The sequence below is a fragment of the Centruroides sculpturatus genome, unplaced genomic scaffold, assembly GCF_000671375.1.
Source record: "Centruroides sculpturatus isolate CEXI.00-Female unplaced genomic scaffold, Cexi_2.0 scaffold592, whole genome shotgun sequence".
Classification (NCBI taxonomy): Eukaryota; Metazoa; Arthropoda; class Arachnida; order Scorpiones; family Buthidae; genus Centruroides; species Centruroides sculpturatus.
The window spans coordinates 482,024-496,611 of NW_019385417.1; the positions used below are offsets into that span (position 1 = coordinate 482,024).

A 14,588-nucleotide genomic window follows, 5' to 3' on the forward strand; every position below is an offset into this window, starting at 1 on the left:
ATGCTGCTCTCTCAATCAGTAATTGAGAGAGCAGCATTAATACTTAAAATCCTCTATTTGTATTTTATTTATGTGAATGGTTATATAGACTAGTAAATAAAAGTCTAGATAAAATGGATTTCTCTTAAATAAAATTCAAGATAAGCTCATTTTACTTATATTTATTTTTTTAGTTAAGAAAGAATTAAAAAAAAAAGTGTGACTCATTTTTATTATTTAAAGTTGTAGTTAACTCCTTAGCTGAAGAAGTCTAAGTATTAGTATTGGAGGAACATTTTTGAGATAAATTTCTCAAAAACATTTGTTTAAATATTCTTATCCTTTTCTTCTGATTTGAAAAAAACTAAATATAAAATTTCCTTAATTAATTTAATTCATTTTAAAATATTTATTTTTGATGAAAAATATGTTTTAAAATTGTCATATTTAACTTTTTTGTTTTTGAAATTATATTAATCATAAATTTTTGTTTTGAATTTTAATAATTTTTAATAATTTTTAGACTTTATTTTTTATCTCTGAAATTTAGGTTTAGTTTGATTTTAAAGTGTTTTTTTGAAGTTAATTTCGTACTATATACTAGCTAAATATACTAGTTACTAGCACAATACACTAGCTTACATTTAAAAAAAAAGTTTTTTTAATTTTAGATTCATTCAATTTGTGTAATATTTGAGATGCATATAGTTTAACTTTGTGTTGCGGATGATCACTATGGTTTTAAAATATTGTGTAAAATATAAAATATTCTTGAAATAAAATTTATTTTATTCCAATTATATATTTTGATACTATATAAAAGTATTTTTTGAATTATAAATAAAGTATACAGGTATACCTCGCCTTACGTCGGTAATTGGTTCCAGGAAAACGACGCAAGTCAAATTTACTTGTCTCCGAATCTACTTATCACTAGGCTAAACCGTAAATTACCATTCCCTGTTCTGTATTTTATTTATTAATGCATTTTTAATAATATATGGTTAATAAAAATCTATTTTAAGCTTACAAACAAATAAATTTTAGTTTTTAATATAGTACAAAAAAAAGTAATCTAAATTTACGAATGCATGTACTGTAAATACAGTACATACTTGTANTAATAAATTAACTGTTTCGATAGTTCTGAAAACTTACAATATTACAGTATAAAACAAACATAAAATACTTCTTTCAATTTTTACTCACTTGTCTCATGTTGTAAGATGATAAACCCACCTCAAAAAAACCCTAGAACTTCAAATAAAGTATAAAAATAAACCCCAGAAGATACGTATGTTTTAAAGATAAACCTCCCAAAGGTTTAATTAAGGAAATATGGCATACATGGTTATCTTAAGTTTGTATATTTTGTCAAAAATTTTTACATAACATTAATTTTGTCCTTTTATATATAAATTTAAGATAAATTTATTGATTGTAATTTTATTTAATGTTTCTTTGTTCTGTTCTGAGATTTTAAGTTAGGCATTCTATTGCAGATAAGTTTTCTTCCAGTAAAATGAATTATAGTGATTTTTTTCTTTGACACAAAGCAACCTATTTTTATGTATTTTAATATTTATTATTTATTAGAAATGATAAAACGTACATAATATTTTATTTATCAACTTTTAAATTCAACTTTTAAAGCTAAATATTAAAAAAAAATTATTTAAAAAATTTAATATTGAATTTTTTTTAATTAATGAAGGTCAGTATTACAAAAATTAAATAGCAAAACAGCAGTTACAGATTTAATTTTGTTTTTAGTGATTCACAAAAGAGAAAACTCCTTTTAAATAAAATTTTAATGAAAATGCTGTATAGGAGTTAGTAAAATGGAAACAACAAATATGAAAAAAATTAATAATTTAAATTTTCTGCCTTTTTCTATTATTTGTTATTTATATTATGCATTGATTTCAAGATTTTGTAATCTTGAGCAACAATGTTACATTTCTACACAGTCATATTTGATAAAGCCATTTTTCTGATGATGATGTTATACCTAAAAGCACTCAAAGTATGACTTGTTTTTTCTTGTTTTTATTTCAGTTGTATTAATTCCCTTAAAGTATTTTCATTGAAATTTCAATGTTTAATTGTAATGAAAAACCCTTTCAGCGATTTCATAGTAAATAATATTAATGAAAGCCTTTTTGTTTCTTTGTCCTTTTGCAAACTGTTTAATTTTTAATTTAATTTCTGTTATTTGTTTCTTACACTTTCTCTCTGGATGGTGTGTGATATCAATATTGAAGGTATCAAATGATATAGTCAGGTTTTTGATGGGCTACATTATGATTAATTGATGTCTGATTGTATATCATAGTTCAAAGTCTGATGATCCAATGGTATATTATAAGAATTTAGCTATATCATTTGTTTATTAAATATCTGTTAGGTTTGGCTTTACATGGAAAATTAAGTAAATGTTGAATGGCATTTTAAAAGTAATGATCTATTTATAATTATTTTTTAAAATTTTATATTATTAACAAATAAGAAATACTGTGTAAAACTGCTTTTAAGAACTAAATTTATTTATCCAAGATTTTCAGATACTGTTGTACTTTATTCATGGTATAATGTTTCTTTTAAACATTGTACCTGGAAAATGGATGCAGAAAAATCTAGTTAACCAAATTCATCTAGTTAATATTTACTAGATGAATTTGGTTTCTGAAATCAACTAAAAATATTATAATTACTTTCTTAAAATTTTAGTGAAAACTTTTAAATTAAATTGTTTTACTTAGACCTTTTTACAAATTATCTATTTAAATAATGTTTAACATCTTATTATCTATATTTTAAAAAAAATACAAACTTAAGATGTTATGGAAACTATTTGTAGATAAGGATGATTGTGAGAAATGTGTTGCGGTATTGCATGAACTTGAAAACATTGATGATGAAGCTGATGGTCACGATATTGGTTTTGTAAAAATTTCTGATGAAGATCTTGCAGAAGAGTATGGCTTAGATGATTTACCTTCTCTTGTTTATTACAGGAAGAAAATCCCAATACTTTATCAAGGTAAAATAATTTTTTAATATTAAAAAAAAAATTACAACAATTTTTATAAGTTTTATTCTTGTTATGTAAGATTGTTTAAATACTTTAAAATAGTTTGTTTTATTCTGTGATGATTGCATTTTTTTTCAGTTGTAATCTTATTATCTTTAAATAATTTTTTAAAAATAATATTATGTAAATATGTTAAATTTCTCACCTGTCTGTGGCAATGATTTGTGTTATATGTCCTTTGTATTTTTATTTTTCTAACAAATAAACGGCTGTGGTGTGGTGTCTCTATCAAGCCTGCCACTGTTTGGATCAGCATGACTTTGAAATGGATCAAAGTAGTCGTGTATGATTTATACTTACTATATATACTTACTTATAAGGTATCCTAGTCTCCATCTGTAAATGCATAAGTGATATATTTAACAAAATAGATTTCAAGGTCATAGAGAAAGTTGAATGAAATTGCTTGTTTTGGAATTATTATCAACAGAAAAAAATTTTGGACACAAAGATCTCATCTTCAGAGGCTATTCAACAAAATGATTATACAGAAAATCCTCGTTAGTCTGAAATTCAAGGGACAAAATAATTTCGATTTTGAATTATCCAAGATTTCCATATTTCTGCACACAATGCCAAATACCATTTATCTGTTGTATTAGTAATTTATTAAGTAAATGGAGTACGGCTAAGTATACAGAACACTATTTTCATTAATTAATAATTTATAATAATAATATAAATAAACTGCAGGTAAACAGCACATGTCTGGTGAGAACCTCACAGGTCACCAGATAGGTTTTGTGAAAAATAAAGCAGAATTCATAGAAATGTAGCCTGAATTATTTTTAAAGTTACCCCAAAAAGTAGTAAGTTGCCCAAAAACGTAGTAGCCTAGGCCCTACAAATCTCAATCTGCTACCCAATTGTTGCTTAATTTTGCAATCCCAAGAACCAGCCGTATTTTATCAGATAAGAGTAAAAAGGGTAGTTCTTGAGTAAGATGAGACCCAAAAATGTATTACTGTACAAGCGAAGCCATATTGACCAGATTAGAGTTGTTCTAAGTTTATTGTTCTCTTATTGTATGGAGGCACTTTGATCTAAACAAATGAGTTAACATACTCATATTATGGTTTAGACAGAATTTTCACTTCCAATTTCAAAGTAGCCATATTTTGAACTAACTGATTTGCTTAACATGTATATATCTATATCCCTGGCTGGTACAAAAATACAGTTATGAACTAACGGGACTTTGAACTATCTGAGTTTGATTTCCTTTATTTAAAATAAATTCTTAAATTTTTATAAGAAAATGAGAAAATTTACTAATTTCTTAAAAAGAAAGAAAAGACTTGAATTCTTATTAATATGAGCAATTGGACCCTTCAATTTTTTGCAATATAATTATTATATTTTTCGAAATATTTATCGAAGTACAATCTTTTTATATGTTTTGTTTTGTTCACTTTAATACAGGAGATCTTATGAATGAAGAAGAGGTTTTGCAGTGGTTATTTGAATTTCAAGATATAGGGGATGATGATGATTTAATTGAAGATGTAACAGCAAATGCCTTAGAAGCTTTGGTTCAGAAATCGTCACATTTAGCAGTTTTATTTTGTATGTACTAAATATTTCATTTACTTTTTAAAATTAGACTGAAGAATTAAAATTATACTGTATTTTGAATTTTAAATAAATTTTAACAGAATTTTTAGTAATACAGTAGAGCATTGATTATCCGACCCCCAATTAACTATCACCTTGGTTAACCAACCGCGTTCTAGTAGGCAAATTCAAATGCCCGCTAGTGATGTGGCACAACAATATTCAGCTATGTCTTGGCTACTTTAATATTATTTTTACGTGTTTTAGCTGGCAACACTGGCTCGACCATGAAAGGGAGCCAGTATTTAAATGAGGTTTAATTTTCTAATTTTTAACGATACAATAGCAACAATTATTATTTTAAAAAATTTTTGTTAGGCTTAACATCGATGAAAATTCAACGCGAAGTAGGTTAATAGCAATATACTAATTACATGGGATATACTAATATACTATACTAATGATTTATTTTTTCATATTTTTCGGTTATCCGTTTTTTCAGTTATCCGACCAACCCCAGTCTCCAATTGAGTCGGATAATCGATGCTCTACTGTAGTTATTTTTGATCAAGCTTCTTGATCAATCAATATTTTAAGAAGAAAGACCTGCTTTAGTTTATTTTGAGAAGACACTGCCAAATTTTTATCAAGGTTTCCATACTGTAGTTATTTTTGATCAAGCTTCTTGATCAATCAATATTTTAAGAAGAAAGACCTGCTTTAGTTTATTTTGAGAAGACACTGCCAAATTTTTATCAAGGTTTCCATACTGTAGTTATTTTTGATCAAGAAGCTTGATCAAAAATAACTACAGTATGGAAAAAAGCTTCTATTGAAGAATTGAAGAATTTTAAAATTATGAAACAAATCTTCAACTGAATATAACAGAATTATTCTGTTTTAAAGACAATTATTCTAAAATAATAGGTGAAAATTTTGCAAAACTTTATTTTCAAGTTATTATGTTTTGTTAGGTTACACAAAAAAATATAAATAATTTATATTTTGTATGTTTGAGATTACATGTTCTAATATCAGGCTAGAGCTGGCCAGATAGCCGAGGCAGTTAAGGCATCAGTCTACCACTCTGGAGATCCAGAATGGAATCCAGGCAATCAAGAAACTTCTGGAATTTTTTAGGGGTGATCTGTCAGATAAGTTAGATTTCATCCCTCACTACCTGGCTGCTTCACTGTGGACCTTGCCAAACTTACAATGGGCTTGAAAAAAAAGGCTCTCTTGGTGCCCACAGGGTGAAAAGAGTAAAAAAAATATTAGACTATACATTTTTTAAAAATACTTTTCTGAAAAAGAGAATAAACATTCTCAAAAATATTAATAATCCTTCTTTTTGACTTAATTATAGGCTATATTAGAATAATTATCATACTTGCTAATTATTTTAATATAGTCTATCTAATAATAGACTATATTAAAATAGTTTTTAATATATTTATGAATTTTATATATAAAATTATAACACAAATAAAGCTTTTTTTGTATAAATTTATCATTATTATTTTTGTGCTATAAATACATTGAACTATTTTAAAGATTTAGTAATAACATTCTATTTTTAATTTTATCCAATTTTATTCTGTATTTTAATAACATAGAAATATATTAAGTTTTGAAAGAAAAAATTTTAAATTATATAATTTATTCAGATGATGGTGATAGTAAAAGAAGTATGAAAGTTTTGGATCAATTAGAAAATATTGATGATGAAGCAAAAAAAGATGGTATCACTTTTGTCAAAACTGATAGTGAAAGGGCTTGTGAAGATTATGGTATAGAAGAAAGACCTGCTTTAGTTTATTTTGAGAAGACACTGCCAAATTTTTATCAAGGTTTCAAATATTTAATTTTATATCTTTTTAAGAAATTTTGTAATTACACAATCTATATAATTTTATTTTATTATAATAAGGAAGCTTTGCAAAAGTAAATTCAATTCAAATTGTTTTTCTTGGAACAAAAACTTTTTAAAAAATCTGAAGTGCTTTCATGCTAGACATATCAATTAGAGAATAAATATTTTACTTCTCTTATTTATATTTTATTTCTCTAGTTGACTTTTAAGCTCTAATTTATGTAGTTCTCTGAGAAAATCAATTTGAATTTAATAAAGATAAATATTAATAAGGATTGAGTTTTATAAATAAGAGATTTTTGTTTGTTCTATTTCATTAATTTATAGTTTTATTTACTGCAGTTATTACTTTATTATAGCTATTAATTATTGTTAACTTTGTTTTTAAATTAATAACAGTAATTTGCATTAGTTAATTATTAGTGATAATTTATTGCAAATATTACTATTTAGTTATTTTTATTATATGATCTGCTGCTTACTAAAATTGTTATGAAAGAATTACACTGTAAAATAAAAGTTTTATATGAAATTTTTGTTATATTGATTTCTATAAAACTTAAATAGAATTACAGTTATTTATTTGTTAACTTTAATTTTTTATAGCAAACTGGTTAATTTTAAGAATCATTTTTATTAAATTTAAATTGAATTTCAATAGTCTCTAGGTAGAATTGAGCTTTGTAAATATTGATTTTGATAAAAATACTGTGTTATTGATACACACACATATAAACTTTAAAGCTTTTATATATTGTCTTATAAGCTAGATAACGAAATTATAAAATGTTGGAGAATTTTTGGATAGACATTAAAAGAGAAAATTGAAAATTAATATTATTATATCCATCTTTATTTTCATATTCCTCATATTCAAATGAAAAATAATTTAAACTAAAACAACTGTAAAATGTATATCAAAGCAAAATTTGAAAATGTGGAATTCATATGGTCAAATGCTGTTTTAACATATGTTTTAAAACTTCTAATTTTTATTCTATCTACTGGAAAATGATGATATAATAAAAATAACAGAATTTCCAATAGAGTGCTTCTGTGCATGTATCATGTTTAACAATTCAGAATCATTCACCCAAATTTTGATTGTGCGCAACAGGCCCTACCAATTTTGTTTATGAGTAAGTTCCTAAACTCAATGTATTTAAAGTTCTTTAGTTGAACATTTCTAAAGTTAAGTTGCTCTTACAGTGCGTTAAATCAGTTTTGCATTGAGCACAATTAAATTTTTCTCCATTGAAAGGTGTTGAAACTGTTGAGAGTGACATACCAATAACCGAGCCTGATCAATCATCAGTATTTTAAATTGATATGTTATTGACATAATATAATAAAGTTATGTATGAAATTGCTGCATAATGATATAATTATTATTTTTTAATTAAATGTCAAAGATAATTTTAATTTGTCAAATGTAATTGAAATTTTATTTTATTGGAATGTCATCAATCAGTGGAATTTTGACGAAGTGTTCCTAAATCTTGGCAACAATGCTTATTTTTAATTAAGGCACTTTAAAAGATTTATTGAGTTTAGGAATTCATGGTATTTTTGTCTTTTCTCCAAAGTACCAAATTCCAAGCTTTGTTTATAATACTAGCAGGCACTTAGAGCAATCACACTGATAATATATTCATGATGTAACCTGTATGAAATTCCTTTTATGGATTGTATTTGATTTCATTACAGTTAAATATTTTTAAGAATCAGTACATGTTAATAAAACAAAAAATTATTTTAAATTAATTGCATTGATTGGCTATGTGTGAGATGGATATTTAGGATAAAAAATATATAGAATGTAAAAATGTTTTGATTAAAAAATTACTTTAAAAAATTTTCTTTAATTTTTTAAAGTAATTTTTTAATCAAAACATTTTTACATTCTATATATTTTTTATCCTAAATATCCATCTCACACATAGCCAATCAATGCAATTAATTTAAAATAATTTTTTGTTTTATTAACATGTACTGATTCTTAAAAATATTTAACTGTAATGAAATCAAATACAATCCATAAAAGGAATTTCATACAGGTTACATCATGAATATATTATCAGTGTGATTGCTCTAAGTGCCTGCTAGTATTATAAACAAAGCTTGGAATTTGGTACTTTGGAGAAAAGACAAAAATACCATGAATTCCTAAACTCAATAAATCTTTTAAAGTGCCTTAATTAAAAATAAGCATTGTTGCCAAGATTTAGGAACACTTCGTCAAAATTCCACTGATTGATGACATTCCAATAAAATAAAATTTCAATTACATTTGACAAATTAAAATTATCTTTGACATTTAATTAAAAAATAATAATTATATCATTATGCAGCAATTTCATACATAACTTTATTATATTATGTCAATAACATATCAATTTAAAATACTGATGATTGATCAGGCTCGGTTATTGGTATGTCACTCTCAACAGTTTCAACACCTTTCAATGGAGAAAAATTTAATTGTGCTCAATGCAAAACTGATTTAACGCACTGTAAGAGCAACTTAACTTTAGAAATGTTCAACTAAAGAACTTTAAATACATTGAGTTTAGGAACTTACTCATAAACAAAATTGGTAGGGCCTGTTGCGCACAATCAAAATTTGGGTGAATGATTCTGAATTGTTAAACATGATACATGCACAGAAGCACTCTATTGGAAATTCTGTTATTTTTATTATATCATCATTTTCCAGTAGATAGAATAAAAATTAGAAGTTTTAAAACATATGTTAAAACAGCATTTGACCATATGAATTCCACATTTTCAAATTTTGCTTTGATATACATTTTACAGTTGTTTTAGTTTAAATTATTTTTCATTTGAATATGAGGAATATGAAAATAAAGATGGATATAATAATATTAATTTTCAATTTTCTCTTTTAATGTCTATCCAAAAATTCTCCAACATTTTATAATTTCGTTATCTAGCTTATAAGACAATATATAAAAGCTTTAAAGTTTATATGTGTGTGTATCAATAACACAGTATTTTTATCAAAATCAATATTTACAAAGCTCAATTCTACCTAGAGACTATTGAAATTCAATTTAAATTTAATAAAAATGATTCTTAAAATTAACCAGTTTGCTATAAAAAATTAAAGTTAACAAATAAATAACTGTAATTCTATTTAAGTTTTATAGAAATCAATATAACAAAAATTTCATATAAAACTTTTATTTTACAGTGTAATTCTTTCATAACAATTTTAGTAAGCAGCAGATCATATAATAAAAATAACTAAATAGTAATATTTGCAATAAATTATCACTAATAATTAACTAATGCAAATTACTGTTATTAATTTAAAAACAAAGTTAACAATAATTAATAGCTATAATAAAGTAATAACTGCAGTAAATAAAACTATAAATTAATGAAATAGAACAAACAAAAATCTCTTATTTATAAAACTCAATCCTTATTAATATTTATCTTTATTAAATTCAAATTGATTTTCTCAGAGAACTACATAAATTAGAGCTTAAAAGTCAACTAGAGAAATAAAATATAAATAAGAGAAGTAAAATATTTATTCTCTAATTGATATGTCTAGCATGAAAGCACTTCAGATTTTTTAAAAAGTTTTTGTTCCAAGAAAAACAATTTGAATTGAATTTACTTTTGCAAAGCTTCCTTATTATAATAAAATAAAATTATATAGATTGTGTAATTACAAAATTTCTTAAAAAGATATAAAATTAAATATTTGAAACCTTGATAAAAATTTGGCAGTGTCTTCTCAAAATAAACTAAAGCAGGTCTTTCTTCTATACCATAATCTTCACAAGCCCTTTCACTATCAGTTTTGACAAAAGTGATACCATCTTTTTTTGCTTCATCATCAATATTTTCTAATTGATCCAAAACTTTCATACTTCTTTTACTATCACCATCATCTGAATAAATTATATAATTTAAAATTTTTTCTTTCAAAACTTAATATATTTCTATGTTATTAAAATACAGAATAAAATTGGATAAAATTAAAAATAGAATGTTATTACTAAATCTTTAAAATAGTTCAATGTATTTATAGCACAAAAATAATAATGATAAATTTATACAAAAAAAGCTTTATTTGTGTTATAATTTTATATATAAAATTCATAAATATATTAAAAACTATTTTAATATAGTCTATTATTAGATAGACTATATTAAAATAATTAGCAAGTATGATAATTATTCTAATATAGCCTATAATTAAGTCAAAAAGAAGGATTATTAATATTTTTGAGAATGTTTATTCTCTTTTTCAGAAAAGTATTTTTAAAAAATGTATAGTCTAATATTTTTTTTACTCTTTTCACCCTGTGGGCACCAAGAGAGCCTTTTTTTTCAAGCCCATTGTAAGTTTGGCAAGGTCCACAGTGAAGCAGCCAGGTAGTGAGGGATGAAATCTAACTTATCTGACAGATCACCCCTAAAAAATTCCAGAAGTTTCTTGATTGCCTGGATTCCATTCTGGATCTCCAGAGTGGTAGACTGATGCCTTAACTGCCTCGGCTATCTGGCCAGCTCTAGCCTGATATTAGAACATGTAATCTCAAACATACAAAATATAAATTATTTATATTTTTTTGTGTAACCTAACAAAACATAATAACTTGAAAATAAAGTTTTGCAAAATTTTCACCTATTATTTTAGAATAATTGTCTTTAAAACAGAATAATTCTGTTATATTCAGTTGAAGATTTGTTTCATAATTTTAAAATTCTTCAATTCTTCAATAGAAGCTTTTTTCCATACTGTAGTTATTTTTGATCAAGCTTCTTGATCAAAAATAACTACAGTATGGAAACCTTGATAAAAATTTGGCAGTGTCTTCTCAAAATAAACTAAAGCAGGTCTTTCTTCTTAAAATATTGATTGATCAAGAAGCTTGATCAAAAATAACTACAGTAGAGCATCGATTATCCGACTCAATTGGAGACTGGGGTTGGTCGGATAACTGAAAAAACGGATAACCGAAAAATATGAAAAAATAAATCATTAGTATAGTATATTAGTATATCCCATGTAATTAGTATATTGCTATTAACCTACTTCGCGTTGAATTTTCATCGATGTTAAGCCTAACAAAAATTTTTTAAAATAATAATTGTTGCTATTGTATCGTTAAAAATTAGAAAATTAAACCTCATTTAAATACTGGCTCCCTTTCATGGTCGAGCCAGTGTTGCCAGCTAAAACACGTAAAAATAATATTAAAGTAGCCAAGACATAGCTGAATATTGTTGTGCCACATCACTAGCGGGCATTTGAATTTGCCTACTAGAACGCGGTTGGTTAACCAAGGTGATAGTTAATTGGGGGTCGGATAATCAATGCTCTACTGTATTACTAAAAATTCTGTTAAAATTTATTTAAAATTCAAAATACAGTATAATTTTAATTCTTCAGTCTAATTTTAAAAAGTAAATGAAATATTTAGTACATACAAAATAAAACTGCTAAATGTGACGATTTCTGAACCAAAGCTTCTAAGGCATTTGCTGTTACATCTTCAATTAAATCATCATCATCCCCTATATCTTGAAATTCAAATAACCACTGCAAAACCTCTTCTTCATTCATAAGATCTCCTGTATTAAAGTGAACAAAACAAAACATATAAAAAGATTGTACTTCGATAAATATTTCGAAAAATATAATAATTATATTGCAAAAAATTGAAGGGTCCAATTGCTCATATTAATAAGAATTCAAGTCTTTTCTTTCTTTTTAAGAAATTAGTAAATTTTCTCATTTTCTTATAAAAATTTAAGAATTTATTTTAAATAAAGGAAATCAAACTCAGATAGTTCAAAGTCCCGTTAGTTCATAACTGTATTTTTGTACCAGCCAGGGATATAGATATATACATGTTAAGCAAATCAGTTAGTTCAAAATATGGCTACTTTGAAATTGGAAGTGAAAATTCTGTCTAAACCATAATATGAGTATGTTAACTCATTTGTTTAGATCAAAGTGCCTCCATACAATAAGAGAACAATAAACTTAGAACAACTCTAATCTGGTCAATATGGCTTCGCTTGTACAGTAATACATTTTTGGGTCTCATCTTACTCAAGAACTACCCTTTTTACTCTTATCTGATAAAATACGGCTGGTTCTTGGGATTGCAAAATTAAGCAACAATTGGGTAGCAGATTGAGATTTGTAGGGCCTAGGCTACTACGTTTTTGGGCAACTTACTACTTTTTGGGGTAACTTTAAAAATAATTCAGGCTACATTTCTATGAATTCTGCTTTATTTTTCACAAAACCTATCTGGTGACCTGTGAGGTTCTCACCAGACATGTGCTGTTTACCTGCAGTTTATTTATATTATTATTATAAATTATTAATTAATGAAAATAGTGTTCTGTATACTTAGCCGTACTCCATTTACTTAATAAATTACTAATACAACAGATAAATGGTATTTGGCATTGTGTGCAGAAATATGGAAATCTTGGATAATTCAAAATCGAAATTATTTTGTCCCTTGAATTTCAGACTAACGAGGATTTTCTGTATAATCATTTTGTTGAATAGCCTCTGAAGATGAGATCTTTGTGTCCAAAATTTTTTTCTGTTGATAATAATTCCAAAACAAGCAATTTCATTCAACTTTCTCTATGACCTTGAAATCTATTTTGTTAAATATATCACTTATGCATTTACAGATGGAGACTAGGATACCTTATAAGTAAGTATATATAGTAAGTATAAATCATACACGACTACTTTGATCCATTTCAAAGTCATGCTGATCCAAACAGTGGCAGGCTTGATAGAGACACCACACCACAGCCGTTTATTTGTTAGAAAAATAAAAATACAAAGGACATATAACACAAATCATTGCCACAGACAGGTGAGAAATTTAACATATTTACATAATATTATTTTTAAAAAATTATTTAAAGATAATAAGATTACAACTGAAAAAAAATGCAATCATCACAGAATAAAACAAACTATTTTAAAGTATTTAAACAATCTTACATAACAAGAATAAAACTTATAAAAATTGTTGTAATTTTTTTTTTAATATTAAAAAATTATTTTACCTTGATAAAGTATTGGGATTTTCTTCCTGTAATAAACAAGAGAAGGTAAATCATCTAAGCCATACTCTTCTGCAAGATCTTCATCAGAAATTTTTACAAAACCAATATCGTGACCATCAGCTTCATCATCAATGTTTTCAAGTTCATGCAATACCGCAACACATTTCTCACAATCATCCTTATCTACAAATAGTTTCCATAACATCTTAAGTTTGTATTTTTTTTAAAATATAGATAATAAGATGTTAAACATTATTTAAATAGATAATTTGTAAAAAGGTCTAAGTAAAACAATTTAATTTAAAAGTTTTCACTAAAATTTTAAGAAAGTAATTATAATATTTTTNAATTACTCTCAGAATATATGCAAGTTATGACAATCCTTTAAATCAAAATATCATGTAATTACTTGAAATTTTTAATTAAAACTTTGAACTGAGAGAAAAACAATAGCAGCATTTTTAGTTTGCTGGAGAGCAAATGATAGACTTAATTGGCAGAATATAAATCACATCACAAATTCTATATACAGGGTGGTTTAATTTCAATGTTCCTGGCAAATATCTTCTAATTAAAAAATTGATCAGAATAAAAGTAATATATCTCAGTTTATATATATATATAAGTTATTTTCAATGGGCCTTTCAATTCCCTAAAAGTTAAGCCACCTGTCCCCTGTAAGGAGATGGAACAACTATTGGTTTTTTAATTGAGAATTCAAAAATAGAAAAAATATAGGAGTCACATTTGAAATTCTAAAGTTTATTAAGGACATTATAAAAGGACCATTCTAAATACAGTGTGTTGATGTTTGATGTGTCATAAATGCAAGGATGGTACATAGTAGAGGTTGATGAGATGATTATTTTTTATGAAACAATTTAGGGACATAAACAGAAATTGACAGAGCTACATCCTTCAGAAAATTTGGATTTAATATCTCCTAATTTCTTCCTCTGGAGATTCATAGTATGAAACACCAGAGGAAACAAAAGAAGA

General features: G+C 25.4%; 2 protein-coding genes across 2 annotated transcripts in view; one reads left to right on the top strand and one right to left on the bottom strand.

Moving 5' to 3' along the window:
• LOC111638774 (protein disulfide-isomerase A5-like) overlaps positions 1 to 6,575 on the top strand; it is a 45,696-nt gene extending 39,121 nt beyond the window's left edge. The window contains exons 4-6 of the mRNA XM_023384529.1: positions 2,840 to 3,022; positions 4,496 to 4,639; positions 6,295 to 6,575. Coding sequence (XP_023240297.1) covers positions 2,840 to 3,022; positions 4,496 to 4,639; positions 6,295 to 6,575 — 608 coding nt within the window. The remainder of the gene's footprint in view (positions 1 to 2,839; positions 3,023 to 4,495; positions 4,640 to 6,294) is intronic.
• Positions 6,576 to 10,145: 3,570 nt separating this feature from the next.
• Positions 10,146 to 13,794, bottom strand: LOC111638775. Its single transcript, XM_023384530.1, has 3 exons — positions 13,590 to 13,794; positions 11,973 to 12,116; positions 10,146 to 10,426 (listed from the first exon to the last, which is right to left on the bottom strand). Exons 1-3 carry the CDS (start codon positions 13,792 to 13,794, stop codon positions 10,146 to 10,148), a joined length of 630 nt encoding a protein of 209 aa, XP_023240298.1.
• Between the last annotated feature and the right edge of the window lie 794 nt (positions 13,795 to 14,588).